Source organism: Kryptolebias marmoratus, linkage group LG9 (genome assembly GCF_001649575.2).
Source record: "Kryptolebias marmoratus isolate JLee-2015 linkage group LG9, ASM164957v2, whole genome shotgun sequence".
Lineage (NCBI taxonomy): Eukaryota > Metazoa > Chordata > Actinopteri > Cyprinodontiformes > Rivulidae > Kryptolebias > Kryptolebias marmoratus.
The window spans coordinates 17,924,794-17,948,250 of NC_051438.1; the positions used below are offsets into that span (position 1 = coordinate 17,924,794).

The 23,457-nt window shown below is 39.9% G+C and overlaps 2 protein-coding genes and 1 long non-coding RNA gene across 3 annotated transcripts in view; 1 reads left to right on the plus strand and 2 right to left on the minus strand.

The window, feature by feature from the left end:
* Window positions 1-12,784, minus strand: LOC108243073 (golgin subfamily B member 1). Its single transcript, XM_017428286.2, has 17 exons — window positions 12,645-12,784; window positions 12,273-12,372; window positions 10,336-11,187; window positions 9,172-9,642; window positions 7,665-9,083; window positions 7,474-7,560; window positions 7,203-7,358; window positions 5,899-6,015; window positions 5,045-5,167; window positions 4,876-4,932; window positions 4,242-4,766; window positions 3,819-4,055; window positions 3,062-3,680; window positions 2,217-2,347; window positions 2,040-2,093; window positions 1,774-1,950; window positions 1-1,077 (listed from the first exon to the last, which is right to left on the minus strand). The coding sequence occupies exons 2-16, from the start codon at window positions 12,333-12,335 to the stop codon at window positions 1,822-1,824; spliced, it is 5,040 nt and encodes a 1,679-aa protein (XP_017283775.1). The 5' UTR covers window positions 12,336-12,372; window positions 12,645-12,784; the 3' UTR covers window positions 1-1,077; window positions 1,774-1,821.
* The window catches only part of jakmip1 (janus kinase and microtubule interacting protein 1), a 22,534-nt gene continuing 11,799 nt past the window's right edge, over window positions 12,723-23,457 (minus strand). Inside the window, exons 6-24 of the mRNA XM_017428288.3 lie at window positions 23,219-23,332; window positions 22,873-23,019; window positions 22,474-22,638; window positions 21,860-21,919; window positions 20,583-20,711; window positions 20,301-20,429; window positions 20,086-20,169; window positions 19,151-19,213; window positions 17,961-18,059; window positions 17,079-17,180; window positions 16,943-16,996; window positions 16,777-16,842; window positions 16,567-16,635; window positions 16,277-16,354; window positions 15,210-15,419; window positions 14,351-14,416; window positions 14,115-14,191; window positions 13,435-13,979; window positions 12,723-12,855 (exon numbers count right to left, since the gene is read on the minus strand). Coding sequence (XP_017283777.1) covers window positions 14,141-14,191; window positions 14,351-14,416; window positions 15,210-15,419; window positions 16,277-16,354; window positions 16,567-16,635; window positions 16,777-16,842; window positions 16,943-16,996; window positions 17,079-17,180; window positions 17,961-18,059; window positions 19,151-19,213; window positions 20,086-20,169; window positions 20,301-20,429; window positions 20,583-20,711; window positions 21,860-21,919; window positions 22,474-22,638; window positions 22,873-23,019; window positions 23,219-23,332 — 1,686 coding nt within the window. The 3' untranslated portion in view covers window positions 12,723-12,855; window positions 13,435-13,979; window positions 14,115-14,140. The remainder of the gene's footprint in view (window positions 12,856-13,434; window positions 13,980-14,114; window positions 14,192-14,350; window positions 14,417-15,209; window positions 15,420-16,276; window positions 16,355-16,566; window positions 16,636-16,776; window positions 16,843-16,942; window positions 16,997-17,078; window positions 17,181-17,960; window positions 18,060-19,150; window positions 19,214-20,085; window positions 20,170-20,300; window positions 20,430-20,582; window positions 20,712-21,859; window positions 21,920-22,473; window positions 22,639-22,872; window positions 23,020-23,218; window positions 23,333-23,457) is intronic.
* On the plus strand, window positions 12,793-19,989 carry LOC119617350. Its single transcript, XR_005233586.1, has 2 exons — window positions 12,793-12,868; window positions 19,851-19,989. It is a non-coding gene; the product is annotated as an uncharacterized LOC119617350 (long non-coding RNA).

Genomic DNA, 23,457 nt, shown 5'->3' on the forward strand with positions numbered 1-23,457 from the left:
CTGATAGTTAATATATAAACATTTATTCTCTGTACAGTGTTAAGTAACCAGTGGGAAATTAATATTGATTACTGATAGAAAAATACATTTTGCTGCACCATGATCACTCCACACACACACATACAGCAAGTAGAAAAAAGAACATTATAAGTTGTGAAGTTTTACTAAATAAAAACAGGGGAAAAGAAAGTGCAAACATGACATCTATTTGAAGTAAAAGGTGTCCCTTGTACAAAGTGAAATACAGAGTGAGGTAAAGTATATTGGCAATTTTTTTAGAACATTCTCTACAAAAAAATATCAGTGACATTCTTGTTAAAGTGTCGTCTTATATCTAATTATTGTGTGCAAATTTTACAACTTAAACGTGTATTTCAATACATCTTACTGACCTGTGAGAGGAGAGAAATAAAGTCTTTGGAGTAAGTAATCTTTTCACGTATTTGGCTTCATGTATAAAAACAAAATCAAGTACAAATGACCACCGAGTGTAAAGTCTCTTCGGCACATTGTTCATAATGTGTTTCTGTCCAAAAGGCTTTAACGGGTCGATTGTTCTCGTTGTCCAGAGAGGCAGCGGCGAGGCTCTTTGAGAAATAAATATGACACACGATCCTCGGTGTTTCACACAGTGTAAAGGTGTGCAGCACATACAGAAATCCCCTCCAGCACTTTCATGTTTTTAAGATGCAACTCTGCTTGGCTTTTTAAAGATCTCTTCACTCCTGTTTGATGAGTAACGTCTTCAAAAGGTCCTGCAGGGGAAACACGAAGTTCCTCCAACGTGAAAAAAATAAAAATAAAAACGGTTTTATGTGCAGATTGAGTTTGATTGCAGAGGCAGAACAATAACTGAGTATTATGATTGACATCTTCAGGTCCTGATTTCGAGGTTTAGGGTCCAGCTGCATGTTCCACCCCCCACCCAGGGTAAAAAAAAAAAAAAACACGTGAGATGAGTTTTTCTGATTGGTTGGCCTGAGTCTCACGTTGTGCGGTTCTTTCTGCAGTGTGATTGTGTGTCCTGGCAGAGGTGGAGGTTAGGATGCTCCCTCAGAGGGCTGCAGCTGTGGATGGCTGTGAAGCGCAGGGCAAACACACAGAAACAAGACAAAACTAAAACTGTTAGGTTTTAAAATTGGGGAAAGAAATATATCTAAACATCTAAAAAAACAACAACACCCATTTCACACAATGAAATGCAACTCAAAAGGATGTCTAATACAACCCCAATTCTGACAAAGCTTTTTTGCTAATGTCATAAAGCCAAATTTTATTCACAATGGAACATCAAATGTTCAGACTAGGAAATTGTACAATGTTTTGAAAAAAAATAAGGTCATTTTTAATTTAGAGGCACCAACACATCTTAAAAACATTTGGAACAGGGTCATGTTTCCCCACTGTGAAGCATCCCCTCTTCTTTAAGATTTAACAACAGTCTGGAAACATCTAGGTTCTGAGCGGAGCAGCTGCTGCAGGTTTTGGAAGGAATGTTGTCCCGTTCTTGTCCGATGGAGGATTCTGTTCAACAGTCCTGCTGAGTTTTTGCCTTTTGTTGCACCTGTCCAAACTTTTTTGATACGCTGCTGCCATAAAACTCACAATTACCTTATTATTGTTTTTAAATGATACAATTTCTTAGTGTAAACATTTGATATGTTTGCTGTGAATGTATCACAGGTTTCTGAGGTTTTTAAATCATTGTGTTCTGTTTTTGTTTACATTCAACATAATGTCTGAACTATTTTAGAGTGGGTGTTGTAAGATTACCTGCTGATGCGTGCCACTGTGAGGGCTGTTCTAACCGCAGCCTCTGAGTCAGTTCTGCTCCGTTCTGTTTGAGGTGTTGTGAACAGTTTGGACACTGTTTGATCGGAGACCGTTGGAGCCCAGAGTCTGGACACCGATGTGGACAGGGACACTCAGGTCGATGTTTTCCAGGATACACTGTGGACAAAATATATATTGCACGTGTGTGTTTCTGTAGTAATATGACGCAGTTATTTACAGGAGTAAAGATAAATGTGGCCTCATACCTTGGTGCACGCTGAGCTCATGACAGATTTGTGGAACTCCCTGTTGACCAAAACCTGAAGAGTGACAAGAAATTATTTATGCAAAAAAATTTAAATAAAATCCAGCACATCCATTTAAAACAATTAAAACAAATTAAATTAATCTCCCAAAACCAGTGTATGTTTTTATTTTCTTACCCTGTATCCATACACAAACGTGCCGTTGCTGCAGCCCAGCTCGTCGAGTGGAGGCCTCTCCCAGCCAATCAGGAGGCTGCTCTGACCCACTGTTTTAATTACCTCAACAGAGCAGACCTCAGCTGGAGCTTCTGAACACATTAGACAAAGAACATTATCCACAATTATACCCTGTTCTTGTGTTTTTTCTACAGTGTGGAATGAAACAGGATGAAGCGCATTTGTAAGCCAATAAGCCCAAACGATACATTAAAATGCAATGATCATATACCGCTGTGTGTTCTGCGGGCAATAAGCTGGAAATCACCAAACAGCTAGAAACTGCACTGCAGCATTTTCATTAATAAAAACAAAAAAAACAGAGAAAAAGCCACATTCACATGGGGTGTAATCAGATCCCAGCAGCATGCAAAGAAAAACTAATATTCTGCTGTAATAAACTGCAACATCATGCACAGAACGAGGCACTAAAGCACACAATTCTTTTATTCTCATAACAAAAAAAGGCATTTCGGCCCGTTTTGGAAGGCACTTCTTTTCCTATCAGGACTTTAATCTCCACTTTGTATCAATTAGCGCCATCAAATGGCAGTCTAAAATTATAGCTGTGTTTTTACCAGCTTATTGTCCAGCAGTTCCATTCTCCTACAGGAGCCCAGATGGGACAAACCTAAAGAGTTTTTTTCATGGTACTCTCAGTAGTTTTGAGGTATTTGTAGGATCATTAGTGGGTTGAGATCTGCATATTTTTTGTTTGTTTTGCAGGTAATATGTAAACACACAGAAGCAAACAGCACTCTGGTAGCTGTGAAAACAACTTAAAATCTTGAATAATATAACATCACCTGGTTTGAGTCGTCTTGAGGTCTTTTCCTGAGCAGCACTGGACTCTGTGGAGGACTTTATGGATGTCTTCTGAGAGGAATGAGCAGACTGAGAGCAGGATGTTTTAGAAGTGATGTTACAAACGTTAAGCTGGGAGGGAGTTTTATCTGAAGGAGTGCTTTTTGTATTTGAGGCATCAGATTCCAAAATATTTCGAGGAGTAGATGCTGTATGTGCAGCGTCAGACGTGTAATGAACAGTAGTGATTTTCTGTGCTGTTACCTTAGAGCCGCCAGTTAAAACGGACTCATCTTTGCTGGGAGTCAGAGTGACGAGAGGAAAGTCAGAAGAGCTCAGAGTAGTCGGTGATGTGCAAACGTCTGCTTTAAGGAGACGCTTCATAAAGATGCTCGGACTTAATTTTACGTCGGCGGATCGAGATACGACTGCGTTGAAAAGTGTTGGTGATTTCTGAGAGGTGGCGGGTTTAGTTCTTTCTGTTGGCACGTGTTTAGTTGGAACTGTGAGAGAGAGAGTGGGGTGGAAACTGGATGTTGTGTTGGGCGAGTTTAGGTCTGCCTGGGCTGAAAGTGACAGACTCCTCCTGGGCTCCTGTCCTCTTCCTCTGCTCTCTGGTGCCTTCGAGCGAAAACAATGTGTATTAAATATAAGATTAGTTTGCTCTTAGTCAAAACAAAAAAAAGGTGTTTTTTTGGAACATTATCCTAACCCCATCCAGTGTTTTTTGTACTGAATGCTCATAAGTCCCGATTGTACCTGAAAGCTGCTCGTCAGAGTCTTCTGCAGTTGTTCGTGCAGGTTGATAATCTTCTCGGGACTACTCAGCCTCGGGCTCGGACTGACTCGTGTGCTGGAGGAGGAAGAGGTGGGACTCCGTGAAGTTTTACCCAAACTGCTCGACCACGATGAGGACTTTTGTTTCATGTCCAAATGCTCAAATCCTAAATTTTCTGGTCGACTCTTTGCTCTGACTGGTCCACTGGCAGGAGACAGCTGCGGGGGGATTCAGAAAAGGTTGTGTTAGATTTATTAACATTTTAAATTAACTATTGTTATCAATCATTGCCATGAAAGGTGGACAATAATGTAATTTCCTGTGTGTGTGTGTCTTTGTTTTAAACGTAAACCTTTTTACATTTCTAAATACAAAACTTACTTTAAGTGTTTTTATGACCTCACCTGTAAAATATTGGTGACCAGACTGTCTTTTAGTGGAACAACAGAGGACACCTGGACACTTGCAGGCTCTGGAACAGGAGGTATTCGCTCAGGTGAGTTTTTCTTCAGGGTTTCTTCTGCTGCAGGTCCAACGTCAAGATTTGCTGAAGTCTCACTGGCCATTATCGGAACATGTTTTTTACTTTCACCGTACTGAGTTCCAGATTCAGGTTCGACTCGGTTTTGTTGTTTGCTCACATAGATCGATACACCTGGGCAGGTGTCGTCAGGTGTGAAGCCGTCTGTGTGGTTTTGAAATGCAGAGAAGAATTCCTGCGTCAGTCCATTACTGCAGTCTCCAGTCTGTGTGTAGCTTCCTGGTGTGAACGCTGCAGCGTACTCCTGAAGAGCAGCATCTCGGAGCAGATGCTTCACTCGCTGAGTAAGTTCAGGGTCCAGACAGCTTTGTTTCCGCAAGGACTTCATCATCTCGACTAACAAGCAGTTTCTCTCCTGACACTTAACCACCAGGCAAGAAAGCTTGGCCTGTTATTGGAAAACACATCTGTAAGTGAGAATCAACCATGGCGTGCTGCTCAACAGCAAGTAAATACAACAAAACAAAGCTGGAGACACAGAAATTATGTTTCCTCACCTTTAAAGGAGCAATATCCAGATCTGTTTGGCTTTTTCTTTTAAGAAGTGCATCATACTGCAAACAAAATGAAACATGAAGTATTTAGTATATATATATATATATATATATATATATAAAGGTGTAACCTAAAAGAAGCTGATTGGATCGTGACCGACTAGTTGCCCACCTTGGCTCTGATGTCGTCGTAACGAGCTCTGAGGGAGACGAGGGTGGTGCTCAGATCATCCCTGCTGCCTCGTCCTCGTTTCAGAGCCGTGTACTCCGAGTTCAGCTCCTCCAGAGCGACGCTCTGCAGAGTTCAGAAGAAAACTACTTCAAACTGCTGAAGAATAAAGACGTCTGGAAGTGTGAGGCAAACGTATAAAAAATAAAACAACAGCCAAGTTTTTATTACTCTGAAAACTAAGGATTGCAAATAAAACTCCTTATGGAGAAGCATCGGATGCAGTTTTTTGTCACGTTTGGAACTTGGTTTTAAACAGGTCAAATTATGAATGTCTTTATGGTTTTAGGAGAAAGTTGTTTGTAAAAACAAGCTTAGTTGAGAACTAAACAACATTGTGTTTGAGTTTAGAGAGTAAAGTGGCAGTGTGAATCTGTATGAGAACATTTGGAAGGACGACATGAAATACAAGAAAACTTTATCTTCTGTTGTTTTGCTGTGTTTCTGATTTTGTTCTGGTTTTATTAATTGAGACGGTCTTTAATTTGTTCATTACAACTTTTAAAAGTAAAGATGTCTTAAGAGAAGGGTACGTATGGGTTAAACTTGTTTCAGTTTTTACCGTTTTCAAACTAGATGTATAGTTTTTAATTGTTCTAATGCATTATATGTAATTTAGCACTGAATTAAACACATTTTACAAATACTGTTAGAAAATATCAATGCTGTCATCTGTTAATTCTGAAAAACATCAATCTATCAGCCTTAGGACAATCACTAATGGTTGTTATTTAAAAAATATCCCCCCTTTGAAATGTATTTTCAGCATAAGAATCCAGAAATAACAACAAATGGACCTTGGCTTTGAGCTGAGCAGTGAGGATGTTGTGTTGTTCCTCTGTTTGGGCCTTCAGAGACAAAGCTGCAGTTTTCTCCCGAAGCAGAACAGTCAGTTTGTTCTGCAGCTCCTTTATCTGCAGGAAGCACAAACACCAGTTGGATTTGACAAATATTTTCTCAATCTTTGGGTTTAGATCCTGAAGGAAACAACAGGGACGCTGATTCAAACGTTGCTAATATCCATCCAATGTTCAAACCGATCTGGTTGTTTAGGCTGAGTGTCAGGCATGAAAAAGGTACTGAAGTCATTTGAATGACTTGGAGGCCTCTTCAGCTCGAGAAGACAAAGTTAAAACTAAGTTTAAAACCTGTGATAAAGCTGTAGTATTTTAAAGTGTAAAGAAAGAGCATTTCTTAAAAAAAGCAGCTGAGTAAAGATGAAAACAAAGATTATAAGGTCAAATCTGAAAAAACAGACCAAAATGTGGCTTGTAAAGCTCTAGAACTGTGAGGGTGAATAAAATTTGCATATAACCAATGTTTGCTTCAGTAAATAAATAATGTAGATAATCTTTTGTTCGAACAACTAAAGTAAGAAAGTAAACGACTGATGGCCTCTCAACTTTTATTCTAAGCTCTTTCCTCAAGCCCTTATGATATTCTAATTTAAAGTTACTCCTGATCAACGAGATGGGCGTCTTTTAAAAAATAATTATTTCAGCCTCGTTTTCCTCTTTTTCAAATATAGCCACTTTAAGCTACAACAAGAGCAAATGAAACTGCTGAAGGGACGGGTGAACATGACTGTGTGAAAGGCGTTATTAATTCTTTGGAATATCAAGCGATTTAAAATAATAATGTGGAACCTTAATTTAATAAAATACTGTTAGAATCCTCACACTTTGCTACATGTAAAACATATGTCCAGGTAAAACAAAGGTTAGTTCAGGAAACATTCCTGGAAAATGAATTATTTGAGCAGAAACAGTCTCACCAGCAAGAGTAAACTTTTTTTTGGATCATAAAGGTCAAGAGTTCAGTTAGTAAACAATAATCCAGGGATTTTAATTAACTTGCATACAGATTTCCTGATGAAAAAGTCTTCATCTTTGCCAACTGTGGTGTGGTAAAAACAAAGCTGGTCTCTCTTAAAGACAATACAGCAGCAGCTGGAGCAAGTTTTATTTATCTTGGCAAGTTTTACCAACCTCCAAGGATTAGTTTAGATTCATAGTGAGGAGGTAAAAGCTGTTTTATTTTCAGTCTTGTGGGTTGAAGAGTTTGAAATATTTTGACTGTAAGACCATATTTGGGGAAATACCTGAGCTGAGAGGCTCTCATTTTCCTTCCTGATGTCGTCCATCTGACTGATGGATCCAGTCAGTCTGATCACCTGTTCAGCTGCTCGGGCTGCCTCTTTCTCTGCCTCGTCACACCGGGCTTCCGACCGAGAGAGTTCACTTTGCAACCTCTTGGTCTGAATACATACGTGACGTTAGTGGAGATTTTAATAATAAATGTTTACGACACAATAAAGATTGTTCTTATGGAAAAGCTGCTACATTTATAAAGAAGAAGCTGCCTTCGCTCACCTCTGCGAGCCTCTTGTCCACCTCTGCTTGGATTTGCTTTAACTCTGCTCCCAAAGCTTCGATCTCCCCCATCAGCTCGTTTTGCTTCTGCGATCAAAGCCATGTGGTGAGTGTCATGTTATAAGCTGTGCCACAAACTAAGAACAAGATGCGTGGATGAACAAATGTGTGAATCGTATTGCTCTCAATACCTGTTTAAACTTGTCTGTCTGACTACTGGTCTCACATTCGGGTCCAGCATTGTCAGAACGGAGTGGGTCCACCAGCTGCTGCTTGTGATTGAGCTCCGTTTCTGCTTGCTCAAGAATAATCTGAAGGTTGTGTCGTTCCTCTTTTAAATCCAAGACTTTCTGCATTACTTCCTCTTCCTCTCGCTTCAAGCAGCTGATCGAATGTTCGATCTTTCCTTTTTCTTCTTTCAAACTGCTAACTGACTGCACCAGCTGGTCAGGGTCTTCCTTTAAAGAGTGAGTTAAACGTTTTTGATCTATTTCCTCCGTCAAATGCTTGAGAGAATCGGTTAGTTTGTTTCTCTGTTCTTCCAAACGAAGCACTGTTTGGCTTAACTGGTCGTTCTCCATCTGTAAACCTCGCACAGATTGCATAACTCGATCTCGCTCGTCTTTTCCACTTGAGACTGATTCTGTTATTGCCTCTTTATCTCTTTGGAGAGCAGATAAAGACTCGGTTAGCTGCTCTTTCGTTTCTTTAAGGTCACTAACAGACCTCAGGAGCTGATCTCTCTCATCCTTCAGCCCGCAGACTGCCCTGCTCAGCGGCTCTTTCTCCTGTCTGAGGTCAGACAGAGACTGAAAGATGCTATCTTTCTGCTCTTTCAGTCCCCAAATGGTGCGCGTTAAATGCTGTTTTTCTTCTGTCTGTCTTTGAACTGACAGCGTGACTTCTCCTTGCTGCTCTCTGAGAGAATCAATGTTGGCAATCAATTCTTCTTTTTCCGTTTTGAGGTTCTGGACTGAGTTGGTGAGCTGAGCTACTTGGCCAGTCAGGGAACTAACGTGCAGGTTGTTCTGTGAGTTGTTTTGTAATAATTCAAGCTGATTATTACGCTGACAACCCGATGATGGGGCTGTGGTCAGATTGTCTGTTTCTTGGCTGAAAGTCACCTGCACTTCTTCATCTACTTTTATTACATTTGCAGCAAAAGTGTCCGAATCTTCTTCTTGATTGTTCTGTAAAAAACTTTCTGGTTTTCCAGCAGGGCATTCACCTTCCTGAACTTGACACTGCTGTGATTCCTCTTCACTCTCAGCTAACTTCTGCTGAAGCTCCATGATGGTATTCAGATCATCCTCCGTCTTCTTAGTGAGTTCGGAGATCAAACCGGCTTGTTCTTGGTTCTCCTGCTCCAGCCTGTCACCATCCTCCTCCAGCCTGAAGATATGCTCCCGCAGCTGTTTATGCTCTTTTTTGATCTCCTCCTCTCTGATCTCAATGTGAGCCATCAGCTCCTGGATCCGTTCTGCCAGGGCTCGGTTTTCCTGATTCAGAGCTTGAACAAGGTCATCCTGAGCAACAGCAAGAACTGCATCATCTTTGGCAGGAAATGATGGGAGAAGATCAGCTCTGTCAATGGTAGATGGTGGGATTATCTGTACATAGAGGGAGAATTTGATTACTAATACTCAATGTAGAACAAACATACCTCAGTTTTAAAGGAGAGAAATCTGCATTAAATACCTTGTCTCTTGTTGACCTCTGGGCTGTTGCTCTCCGTTGTTCCTCTGCATCCTTTCTGAGCTGTAATTTTAGTTGAGCATTCTCCTGAGTCGTAGCCTCCAACTGTGCCTGTATTTGCTTCAGGGCAACCTCCAGGTGCTCACATTTTTCACGTAGATCTTCCCCTAACCCTAAACTTTGGAACGCTTCCCTCAGGGCATCGGATTCCTCACTGGAACTTTGCTCCAAGTTTCCTGACTTAAACTCATTTAAGAACCCTGTAGTGATGGAAAGTGACTGGAAATGGGTGTTGGGTTTGGAGCCAAAGTACTGAAAGAGGTTGATTGGATCTCGTTTAGTTGCGGTTTTGGATTTGGCTGATGAGAAACAATCCTCTGTGTTGTTTTGGACACGCTCTGCTGCCCCCTGGTGGACATCAGGTGGAGTTTCAAATGAATCCTGAACTCGTCTCTTCTCTGCAGTTGGCTGCACCTGCCAAAAGATCACAGTTTGTTACTTAATTTGAGACAGGAAATGATAATAACTGAGCATTAGGTTTAAAAAAGCGTTGCACACTTTTAATCCTAATTTATGCAATTAACTTAAAACTCTAGTTGTCAGATTTCGGGAACTTTATGAACTCCAGAGTTCATTAAGTTCATAAAGACAAACAAAGCTACAACAGTCATAACTCAGGGTTTCTACACATTTCCCTTTTTAAATATTCAGACTCTTACAGTCTGAATATTTCAATCTTAGTACAGTTCACAAAGTGTTTTACAATGTGAACTAAAACTAGAACTGTTTGAATTTTATATATAATCATTGTGAAATGAATACTGCTTGCTTGAGCAGTTAATTTTTCATAAGTTCTTATTTTTATCTTTTACAAAATGGAAGTGAAATAAAGTCTGGAGACACAAATGTTTTTCCGTGATCTATTTTCTTTTCTCTGTACTTAACCAGTCCTAAAAATACTAAAAGTAGACTTCATGTTTTTCTATATTTTCTAATACTGTAGAAACTCTGACACCAATGAATGAATTTAAACTTCTCATTCAAACCATGTAATGGATGTTAATCAGCATTTCTTCACTCCTCTCTTTCAAAGGACATTTTGTTTTCAATAAGACTATGATTAAATCATGGTTATGTCAGTAATAATAACAGTTCTGTCTTACACACCTCTCCTGAGCTCCCTGAGGAGGACTGTCCCATGGCAGTGGCATGTAAAAGTTTGTTTCCAGGGACAGATGGACAGCAGCTGGTCGAGCTGGACTCAGAAGCGGACTCTGGTTTTGTGGATAACTCAGATGGTGTTTTAGCTACATCCCTGAGGATCTGCTGGAGTCTCTGGTTCTCCTCTTTTAGCTCCTCCACCTCCTTCAACAGGGAGCTCTCAGACAGTCTCAGCTGATGCCCCTCTGCTTTCATTTCTTCCACTTTGCCCCCCAGGAAGTGGCTGTTCTCCTGGGCTTCCAGGAGCTGCTCCAGGAGCCTCCTCCGCTCAGTCATCCCGTCCTCCTCTCTCTCCAGTAGCACCCTGAGATCCTCCTGCAGGCTAATTATGAAGCTTTGCAGCCTGGCCTCATTTGAAGTCTGTTTTGTGTCTTTGTTCCCTCTGTCGTCTACATCTGTCTCTGCCTTACCTTCTTCTCTCATTTCTGGCTGCCACTGTTTCCTCCTCTCCTCTTTCTTCTCCTCTTCTCCTTCGCCTTCTCCTCTCAGGGAGGGTAGCTTGTCTTGTTCATCTATGTGTCTCACAGTCTCAGGGGTTATTCGGACCGCTCTGATCGTTGTCATTCCAGTGGCAGCGCTGACAGTCATGTCGAGCAGCTGCTTTTCCAAAGCGTAGATCCGACTCTGCAGACTCTGCTCTCTGTCCCGCGCCAAGCTGAGCTTCTGGTGAAGTTGGGATTTAAAGTTTTCAAAATACTGAGACTGACGACTCATTTCCTCTTCTTTGGCCTTCAGTTGCCTCTGACAGCGCTGCAGCCGCTCTCTCCATAGTCGCTCTGTTAGTTCCTTTTCTAGACTCTGAGAAGGAAAAACACGGTAGACTGAGACAAAAACATATATATCACAACAAAGTTTAACTCAAAGTCATTGCTTCAAACCTTGCCTTAACACATGGTTTGACTAAGCTAAAGCCATTTTTAAAGAAGTCAAGATGCTCAGCTTGCTGTAAAAAGTAGAATGCAATGTTTTGTGAATAATTTGACTGAAAAAACTACAATACACCAACATTAAACCTGAAGAACTGTACCATTTATTCTCATGTCTTTTGATTTTGTTAGGCACCAAATGACAGCATAAACCCTGATCCAATCACAGAAGCTGGTGTTTGAACTGAAGTAACAACAAGCTGTGGTTCTTCATTTGCTTTTTCTGCTTTAATAAAAACATCTACCCACCTGGATGTCAAAATTGTGTAACTCAATTTACACAAAAAAGCAGAAAAGATTATCTAAAAGATCAAAAATAAGGGCATTTGAAGGCATCTTAGCTGCCAGGAACGTCAAGTTTTTCTGTTTATTGTGGAGAAGTTAGAGATATTCATGTGGGGTAAACCATATAGTTATTTTGTCACGTGACTTAAGATAATTTAACTAAATTCCCCAATGTTTGCTGTAAAAAATAAGTAACAAACCTTTTAGGCAAAACTAACATACCAACACTAAAAAAGGGACTTTCAGAAAACGCCATCATCAACATCTGAACTTGAGCATCAAGTATTGATAAACAAAATAAAAGTTACGTAAAAGAAAATTTAAAATTAAATTCTGATTGTTACTAAAAACAACAGTTTAACTCTTTTACCTCAGTTACGTGCATCTTTAAATTAGAGTATTTGGGTTTTATCTTTATAAAAATTATTTAAATAAAGTTTCATTTCCAGTTTCATTTATTTTTCAGAAATATAACATTTTTGTGAGCCTTGTTCTGTTTCTGAGTGTTAAGTCATTTCAGGGAAAACTCATTTTACATCCTGTTGTCATTTTTATGTACTTCTCCACAAACCGTTCATTTGTGATGTTAGCAGGACGTAAAGTCAAATAGTCCCAATGAATTCCTGGACTAACAGTTTAAAAACTGATTTAAAGTTTTATTTGTGCACTCACCATGGTTCTGACCTCCTCTCTGAGCATGTGGAGTCTCTGGTCCAGCCTCTGGGAGTTTTGCATGCTGGCGAGCAGGATCCTCTTTGACCTCTTTACCTATCTGATCCCAGAACACCAGAACAAAACAAAACAAGCTCACAGGACCTCATCTTAACCTCTAACATATTAACATCAGCTTTAATAACTTCCTCAGATCTAAAAATCTATTTATGGTGCGGTTCATTTCACCTCCAGACTGAGCGCTCACATGCATGTGTGCAGTGAAGTCAGTTATGCATGTGATACGGGATATCGCCTTGGTCAAAAGTGAGCATGTAGCAGCAGGTGTGTGTGTGTGTGTGTGTGTGTGTTTGTTACTGGATCACCTCTCACCTGTTCCTCAGGTAGCTCTCAGACTGGATGGCCAATCTGCTTTCTGCTAAGGGACCTCCCCTCCGTTATCCAGAACCCGCAAGCCCATGTCGGTTCCTATAGAGTCTGTAACCACGGTAACTGAGCTGCTTCTGCTGTGCCCGCTCAGGTCATGTGATCCTCCGCCAGTCAGCCTCTTCCCACTGAGAAAATTGGACTTGTGGCACAAGAACTAATGAAATGAAGTGAGTACAGGAAATCTGTAAGAATTTTTCTGTTTGCTTCTCCAGGCTGTAGGTTTTATCGAATCCTCATATTTATCAAAATGTAAATGAACAAAGTTACATACACTTAAAAAAGAGCCATCTATTATTCAATATGTCAACAGCTTGGAGGCAAGTTGTTGGTACGAGTATCTCTCAGGTTACCCCACCTTCTAACCGTCCTCCTCATTCTTAAAACTCCTGCACTCTGCATTACACATCCTTAAATCTTTGATAGTACCACATGCTTTCAAGGTTAAAATAAAACTTGTGAGGATCGTCACCCACCGGTGCATAAAGACTGTTAATGCAGATAAATGACTTCTCAAAGACATTAAAACAATAAGACCTCGAAATTTAAGTTTGGAAACAAACACACAAGAAAATTTGTCCAACATTTAACTCTGTTGATTTAGAAGTCGGTGGAGGACGAGTTTAACTGCTGTAAATTTACAGATTTTGATTGTTGCCACCTAAACACAGAAAAGTCAGAAGACTTTTAATTCAGCTAAGTGAAAAAAACAAAAGTCTAAAACTTAAACACTAACCTGGTTTTCCTTTTTGGCTGATTGTGTGTGATCCTGTAATCCAGACTTCAGTAGCTTCAGTGTCTGATCTGTAAACTTTGTTGCACTCGTTTCCGTAGAAACACCACAGATCCTGGACATTGCAAGAATCCTCCATGTCCATTTGGCACTCAGCCTGTTCTCCCCCTCATTCAGCCCTGTACTTTCACTTTTCTCCTCCCTCAATGTCTCCTTTTCCACTGGGCATTCCTTCAGCAGAGGCTGTGGGTTTTCCCCCCATCCATCCCAGTAAAATCTTCTGATTTAGAGTTTTCTCTCATTAAATCCATATGTTTTCTTCTCACAAAAAGCATTAAAGGGTCCCAAAAAACACTATAGTATTTCTTTTTATAGATAATTTGACTTTAATCTCAGGTATATACAGTTATTTGTTAAATTACTAACATGTTTGCATTCCAGGTAAGGGTCTTCAGCAAAGTGCACGTTTATCAAAAAGGCCATAAGTTTTTCGTAAATCATAAAAACAAGTTGTTTTATCATCTTTGCTTGCCTCAGCATCTCAAAACCTAAACAAGAGGAAAGATTTGTAAATGGATTTTATTCCTCATTTTTACTAAAATATTACAATATATATAAATTAAATGTGTGTCATAATCACATAATCCTAAATATTAGTATAATAGTATATTTTAAAGCTGTACCTGATGAGAGTCCATGATCATTTTCTTTAAGGCCAAAGAATAAATGCTAAAGAGAAAAATAAAAAGAGGAACAAAAACTAAAGAAACAGGGTGATAAAAAAATGGAAGAAGAAAGAAGAAAAGGGAGTGTTATATTTTTTAAATGACACACAAGAGGCAATATAAACTACCTAAAATCTTTACATATTAACTTAATCAGTCATCCAAAAAAAATCCAAAATGAATAAAGTTTGTACCTTTTCCTCTATATCCTTTATTTGTCTCTTTTGCAAGTCGATCCTGTCCTCCAGCTCTCTAATTCTCTGTAAAACAAACACAAAAGTGGTTAGCTGGTCAAAATATGATTAAACATTTCAGTAAAACTATCTGGAAACCTAATTCTTTATTAATAAAAAATACACTGTAAACACTTAAAACCCTAGCACTTCTTCATTCCAAATCATTTTGTTCCTTTCCATCTTGCCGTATATCTTGATAGTGTGTCTGATAAAACTACGATGGTATGGCAAGTGAAGAGCAGATTTAATGGATTGTGCATATGACTCCATCTTTCTGTTCACTGATTCTTCTTTATTCCTGACACAGAGTTAAAAGCTCCAGTCTGCAGAAAACAACTGTGACCTACAGTAGCTACACACAGAGGGACAGGCCTGACTTTGTTAGTGAATTAGTTTTGTGCTTTATGAGGAATTAGTATTGCGAGTGCTCTGAAGTTAGATGTTACAACATTAAGAAGTCAGGTTACAATGGGCTTAAATGAAGTTTGAGATGTTGTGGTTGTTGATGTAGTCGATGAATAAGGAGCACAAACAGTGTGTGAATACTACAGATCGGACTGATTGAGTGGTGGGATAATAAAGGAGTTGGGGTATTAAGTTCACAATGACACACACACTCACACATAGACAAAGTCAGTCTGTCTTATCTTTTGCTCCTCCAGATACAGTTACAGATACAGGGAACACACACAGGGATACTGCATCTTTTTTATAGCACCAGAGCTCTGGTGGGGTTTGAAGTTTCGGACAGATACCAGGGGTCAGACTGAGGAATGGCAGGACTCAACAACCTGACTTGGTTCGTTTTGAGCCTTACCTGCTGCGCCTGCTGTAGGAGCTCCATGCGCTCCTGTAAGATCTGACTGTCATACTGCCGGCTCTGCCGGAGAATCTGACGCCGCAGCTTGTCCACGGCTAGCCTCAGCTCCTCCCTCTGCCTGTCTGTCAGCGATTCGGCCACCGCGCGGCATGCCGGCTGCTCCTGCTGCAGAGCGCTATACAGCGTGGCCTCCAGCTCCTCGATCCTCTGCATAGCCAGCCACATACACACAGGTACACACACACACAAAGGAGCATGCATGTGTACATGCATAAACACACACAGGCATGCACAAGCAGTCGCATTGGGGCACACAGACAACACAAATTACACACAGACAGACACACACACACACACACAGGACTGTGACCATGGTGGATATGAGGAACACTGTTCCACCTAATATTGGTGGCTATTTAACTTGGCAATTATTTTTATTGAAACAAACACTTTTGTTCTCCACCAAGAAAAGAAAATACCATAAAACATCATTTGACAAACACAATGTCCAGGGAAACCTTAAAATACAAAGCAACATCAAAAGAGATCATTTAAATGAGTAGATTTTGGAGAGTGTCCTGTGTCTAACTTGTGTTTTCTGGGTAAAGTCTATGAAACCAGGAGAAAAGATGGATTTCACTCAGCTGAATAAGTTTAGTCACCAGTTTGGAGTTTTCTGTTACCTCTATTTAAAGCAGAGCAACATATTCAAAATTCAAATCTTTGTGTTTTTTCAAGAAAACAATAGGATCAGGTTATTAACAACTAAAAACAGCTCAGTGTGTTAGACCAATAACATAATTTAGAATTCAGTGGTAAAAGATGCAGTATCCCAACACAATGTGACAAATTTTACCTTCATGGAACATGAACGTTGTATTAATGATAATTAATGGGGTTCCAAATGTTTATGTGTCATGCTGAAATGACGGTGCTGCACTCCTCCTTTAATAATTTACTCTTCACACAACCCTGGTTAAATTCTATAAGAGGTTGTCCCATCTTTAATATAAAAAGACCCCAGGTGTAAACCGTACAGTGTAATGCAGACACAGGTCTCCTACCATGTAAGCCTGATCCAAGGCCTGCTTTCTGTAATCCAGCTCCTCCTCAAGAAATCCCTTCTGCTTGCTGAACAACTCCTGCAACAAGATTTAACAACAGTTAGTTAAATAACAAAAAATACATAAGCTAAAATAATAAGCCGCATGGATTTGCAACTTGATATAGAAGTCTTAAAATGTAATTTGCAATTTGTGTTTTAAGGTATGATTAAATACTAACTCAGAGCTTTAAATAAGTGTGTTTTCATTGTTTTTTTAATTAAGGCGGCATTTATGAATCAATTTCTCACCTTATCATTTTCCAAGTCGATCATCTTCTGTGTGAGGGCGGCCTCTGTGTTATCTATTTGCTTCAACCACTGCGCAGAGACAAAAAATTGACCAGTTTCATATTGTGTAACATTAACTGTAGTTCAGTGGGTCAATAGGGGTAAAACGCAGCAGCAGCGCATGTCCATTGTGTGGAAACAAATACGCAAAGTGATAAACTTTCCACTGACCTTTTCACAGAGTGAGATCACCGTCCCAGCCTGGATCACAGCAACCTGCTCCTCATTTCTGAGATTCTACAGGAAATAATCAAAAAAGAAAAGTTATGAGAAATGATCCGACTGAACAGATTTAAAACTGGAAGGTGTATCAATTCAACAGTGTGATCAAACTAACCCCATTATCACCCAGAATATCCAGCTTCTTCATCAGCTCAGGGATAATTACATCCTGTAAGACAGGTGAAAACCAGGACATCGTATTGTATGTAAGAAACCCTTAAAGTAAATGTTTGCTTATGGATAAAACGTACCTTCACTCCCTCCTGGTGACAGTAGATCTGCAGGGCACTGCTACTGTTCTCAGGAAATGTAGACATGTGGAAATTAAGGGCAGGGGATCTCCGCTCTCTTTCCTACAAGAGCATGCACCGTGTCAGTATTAGACATTTCTATAGCAGCCCTACAGTAATGATTTATAAACAACACTGAAAGTGGTGAGCAGTGAGAGGAATAAAATAACTTGTACTGAATGCAGATAACAGTATGGAGGGTGAAATGGGAGGGAATGAGGATTTACTTACATGACACTGAAAATATTGGTCAGGATCTGCCAAAACGGAGGTGAAAACCCAAAAACTTTCAAGGAAAAAAAAACAAAACCAACAGGGAGGCATGCTAAAACTCAAAACTAATAATGTCATTTTTTTTTCCAACATGGAGACAAAACTGCAGCACAAAAAAATTAGGACTGACTGAAATGATGATGCAATTATACTTAACCCATATACCACTTTGTATAATTGTAATTATAAAGAATTTTATTCTGTATTTCACTGTTTTTTACTTTATGAAAAATGTAAGCAAACAGTAAAGCATGCATTCAAAAAAATGACAGACAAAATTAAAGTTTGAAATGGATGGTGAACTTAAATATATTTTATTTCAGTAAAAATTATATTCATCTTTACACATTTGTTCATAAAAAGGACAGTTCAATGGGGGGGTTGCACACAGCTGCCATGCAGAACAGGGAAACACAGATGCATACAACGAGGAACAGTAAGGAACTGTCTGGAGGTAAAGGATTGTCCATGTGCGTGTCTTGTGGGTCACTGTATGTATGTTTTCCTCCAAGAACTGAGATTGTTATTGTCGCCTCCTGGTGGCAGTTTGATGGCGGTACAGTCTCTTACTTCAAGTTCCAGCATTCTGAATTCGAGCAGCTCGTTTTGGTCCCGGGCGTCCCGAACCTCAGCCTGCAGCCGCGACTCCGCCTGCTGCAGCGCGCAGATCTGCGGGGAACAAAACGGAGCATAATCCGGGAACGTTTGCAAAGCCGCGCAGACAAATAATACACAACTGAAGATATCCATAGATCACTGAGCAAAACTGGTAGTTTAGATCTTTTGAGTGAAGTTCTGTGAAAAAGTTATGAACAATTACTATCTTACCTGTTGCAGATAGTGCTTAGACTGACCTCATTCTGACCAGATTGATGAGCTAACAGTTTACATTGCTGCCAACTCTGCATTACACATTTATTTAAAGGAGAATTTAAAGGTTGTTCACAACAACTAACAGCAGCAGCTAGCTGTAGCACTCCCAGTGCAGCCTCAGGCACTTCCCACAGAAATCATTATATTTCTGCAGAAATAACCACCAACAGATTGACTATCCCACACACATTCCAGTGGACTTTGCAGGTGTGTGTGTTTTTGTCTTTAGGCAGGAACAACTGTGTAACATGAAACGACGTAGGGATTTATCAAATTGTTTTAGCATGAACCGCTGTGAGATTTCTGAGGCTCAAATTGTTTTAAAATATCAGTAATCCAATTTGTTCTTTGCCTTGCTTTGTTTAGACTAAAGTTATCTTGTCAATCTGATTAAAATGAAACCATTTCTCCTAACTGAGGTTGTTCCAAGAGCCATCGACAACAGGTGTGTTATTAATCCTCCCGTGGCCTTCGGATCAAATTGACCTGAAGTTACAAGGGCTTCTCTACCTCTGTCTCTCTCCTTCAAGGGCTTCAGGAAGGTTAAATGTTCATAACCTTTCCCCAGAACTCCACTTCAAAAGATCTGAATTATCACTTTAAGCTGATTTATTGAATGGATACAGACTGTCATGCACCTATATTTTTAATGCTTAGTCAGTTGCTGATTTGAATCATTAAAATCTCAAATCTATCCAGTAAAGTTTTAAGTCATTGCTCAAAAAAGAAAAGCAAGAAGGGAGAAAAGGATTTATTGAAAGCCAGATTTACATTTCCTAAAACTAATGAGGTTTAGTTTTAGGAACTCTCTACAACTCTAGCCAGCACTAAAAGAACATTAAAATGAGAAAGCTAACGCATGTCATGACAGATATTATGTAATCTACCTTCTCGTGCAGCTCCTTGTTGGTCCTGATCAAGTATTGTTTCTCCTCCACCCACTTTGAGTCCTGCCATTACAACCAAACACAACATCAGCAAAGAAATGACACTTTACAGCTAAAGGAAGTAAAAATCCCTGATGACAGGGTGGAGTGAGTAAAGATTTCACAATTTTCACAAGCAGCAAAACCAAAACACACAGCTCAGCAATCATCTCAAAGAAATGACACGTGCAAACTTAACACATACACAAAATGACAGGAGCAGAGAGTATCAGTAACCAAAGTTTATTGATCCAGACAAGGAAAGCCCACTCCTGAGGAAAAAAAAAAGCTGCATTCACAGTCAAGAGTTCACAATAAAAGAGGAACAAAAGGCAATTTGAGATGGACAGCAGAAAAACAAATCAGAAAAACAGAACTGAATGAAGCCACAGTGGAACATGCACCATGCAGTGAAACAGGAAATTTTACACCAGCTTTAACAATATTTATATATAAAATAACTGAGTTTCTCAAACTGTTAATGTTTTAGACATGATAGGCAAGTCTTTATTCTCTTCATGACTTTTACACAAACCATAATAAGCTGTGCATTTTAATACATTTTAAACAATTAAGTCAAAAACATAAACATCTTGTGTATGCTTTGATTCACAGCGAACTGAAATTAACATAATTCAAGCCCTCTCTTTGTGTTTCGCAGGACAAAGACACGTGATAAGAAATAAATGCCACCAACAACAGTAAGGACAGAAGGTGAAGCCGAGCATGCAGCCACAGAACTGAGGTCACACATGCAGGAAGAGTTGTCACAGGATTCTGTGGTACACCTGGTCAGCATAGCGCCATCCAAAAAGCAGAGCAGCCAGACAGACATGCAGAAGGGCCAATAAGAGCAGGACCGGTGAGCTCCTGTCCCCATCCCCTGGCTTTACTACCTGCCCCCTCTCTGCAAGGGTTTTCTCCAGGTCCACAATCTTTGCCTGGCAGCTGCTGAGCTCCATCTGCAGCTGCTCACGATTCTGTGGGAGGGAACATCAGCCATTGTTGATTTGAGCACCAATAGACTTACTACATTCTTTTAACTGCAAAGTTATATCAGAGTCCTATAATTAAGTAAGTAGGGCTTCACAGAAAGGAGGCAAATACAAACCCTGGCCTCCCTCTCAGCATCCAGGGAGCCCCCAACCTGCTCCTGCAGGAGCGCGTAAGCCCGTTGAAGAGCCTGATATTCTCTGGTGAGCTGACGAAAACGAAGCTCTGACTCTTCACGGGAAACAGTCTGTTATTAAACAAAAAAATGGAGTCAAGTTAAGACACTTTAACTTTACTCATGCATAATATATTTGTTAACCTTCCTTTCCACTTTTAGCTTCACATATTCCAGAAGTTCCAGTGTGTTTTTTTTTTTTTCTTAAAGTAGGCAAAGAACTACCTCTTCCAAATCCTCCTCAGGAGTGGCAGGAGTGCGGTCAGTCAGGTCAGTGTTATAGGAGGTCAGAGACGAGGTCTCAGAGTCTATCGACTCCTCATCAAATCCAAAATATGTCTCCACAACATGCCTCTGCAGAGTAGAATATAAGAAGACATGCACACATGAAACAGCCTCTTTCAATATAAACATGTGTTACAAATTATCAGCATTTTGTCTAAAATGTTGCCAAAGACGGGCAGTCTCATCCTATGAAATATTAAATTTTATATAAACCAGATCAAGTCATTGCATCTTTGTTGACTTCATTCTTATCATTAGCTTTTCCCACAATGTCCTTACCATCATGTTTATAAGTCATCTCCTGGCAACCAGAGAAATAAAGGCAGACCAGGGCACACAAACAAATGAAGGCGGAAAAATAGAGGATAAGAAGGAAATATTCTGTCATGGTTTAGGAAAGCACTAAACTAAAAAATATATTTAAAACATGTCTATTATTTCTTGCACAATAGCAAATTATCTGCAGAGTATAATCCAGAGCTTCAGTGATTTGAAAATTTTTTTTTTTCTTTTGCACTCCCACACAAAATGAAAAAGCAGACAATGAAGTTTCTGGTTACAATCCAACCACTCCTTAAAAAAAAGAAAAACCTGAGGCCAGCTTCTGTTTAGGTCTTATCCAGTCTTCTGCCTGCGTTTTAAATTCCCAAACAGTGAGTGAAATCTCTGCACGCCGCTCCAAAACTCAAGTGGCTGCCCGTTACTCTGTTCAAACAGGACAAACTCAGAAACTGGATCCAAGAGGAGAACGATGGGAGCAAAATCTATGTCATATAACTACAAACCCCTCCTCCCAGCAACATCACGAACTCCAAAATGTCACCTGATAGATAAGCCCGAACATGCCCTCCTAAATGCAGTCACACTTCAAAGCAACTATTTTTCCAATCACTTTCACTTTACGCTAAAATATTAGGCTATTAGCAGCAGATGTTGTCTTCAGGGTGTGGTAATTGTCCAACAATAACAATAAATACACAAAAAACAAATCAACAAAGGAAGAAAAAAAAAAATCAACTAGCTGTGGGAATTGCTCATGCAGGAGATGAGTGTATCCTCATGCTGCCATCATTGTCCCTTGAGTCCAATTAAACACAAACACACAGTCAGACTACCAACTGAGGAAATACTCAAGGCTCCATCAACCACAGATAGGACAGTTGCTAAGATACACATTGTTGGATTACCAGAAGATTTAAAACAATATGGATGCTTACGTTTCCCAGCTTGGGTGGTTTCCTCCTGTTTTTCTTGTTCATCACTGATCTGTCACGTTCCTAAAGGCAAACACAGACCAAATAAGAACCTCGTATTTCATCTCTAGCAAATCTGACTTCTCTGCAAAGACACAAAAATCAAAAAGATTGATATGATAAAACATTGACCTGTCAGCAGGATAAAATGCTTTGCACATCAGTGTTCAGTCAATAATGTATAACTTTCGATCACTCGTGCAAATAACGCTCTGAATATTATTAAAATGAAAAAGTAAAACACTTACTTCCCTGAAAGTATTCAAGTTATTGCTAACAGAAATCAAAAATATAGAGATATAAACCTAAGACTGGTAGCGTTACAATGAATTGCATGTTTGAGCAGATAATGATATGAAATAATGTAAAGCTAACACTGATACATTTCGTGCACATCTGTTGACAAATCAGCATGAAAATTAATTTATAGATGATCTAAGGAGCTTAGAAAATAAAAGCACAAAACTATATATATCTCAAGGAAGATATTCATATTTTAAATTCAGTACTGTAATAAATGAAAGGTAAGTGACTGATTTATTTACATGTGGCCTTAGTGTTTTGAATGAAGTCCTGACCTGCGTGAGCTCATCAATGATGCGACGTTGCTCAGTAATCTGCAGCTTGAGGAACTCCACTTCCTGTTCCTCGTGGGCGTGGGTAAGGTCAGTCAGGGAGCTTGTTCGCTTCAGCTGAGTGGGTTGCTGCTGTGAGGGTGGCCGAGAGGAGGAAGCCTTTTCCTTCTGAGGAAGGGAAACGGAGGCAAAATTGTGTTTAACGCTTACAACTGCCCGCAGAGGTCCCGTTTTCTTTATAATAAAAGGCTCAGTGACAGACAAAATAACAACACATCTAATTTCCTCTTCTAAATAAAACAACATCTTTTATGACTTTAAAGTAGTTGAAGTTTTATGTATAAGTTTCATGTAATAACACAAAAGAAGAAAGGCATGACAATAAGAGAAGGCTCAACTCACCATTTCTGCATTTGTGCGACTCAGATTCTTGAGTTTCTCCTCCATACGCTGCAGCGTCTGCAGGAGGTCATCGTTCTTCTTGGACAGGCGCTTATTCTTCTCAAACATGGGCTTCATTTGGCTCTCTGCCTCTCGCACCCGCTTCAGCTGAACAGAGGAAGGAAACAGGGTGGGGAAATCTTATGTCCTGACCTTTGCTTACAAAGAATTTCGGCTTTGTTTAGGAGGTAGGATTCAAGGCTAAATGTTTTAATACACATTTTATAAACAAATTAATGTGTTTTTATATATTAATTTGTGCTAACAATAAGTGTGCAGTTTGTGCATCTGCATGCATGTTCCTCACTAGTTCGTTCCTCTCGTCCGCCAGCAGTGCATTTCTGTCCTCCAGTTTCCTAATGACGGAGTGAAGCTCTGCGATTTTCAGCTGGAACCTCCTCATGTCTCGCTCCTCGGCCTCCTGTTGAGCAGGGGGGAGAGGGGAGGAGGAGGCAGACAAAAACTGAAAAAAGGGGAGAACATGCAGGCAGGCAGGCAGGCAGGCAGGTAGGCAATGGAGGTGGACAAAAAAAGAGGAGGTGACGG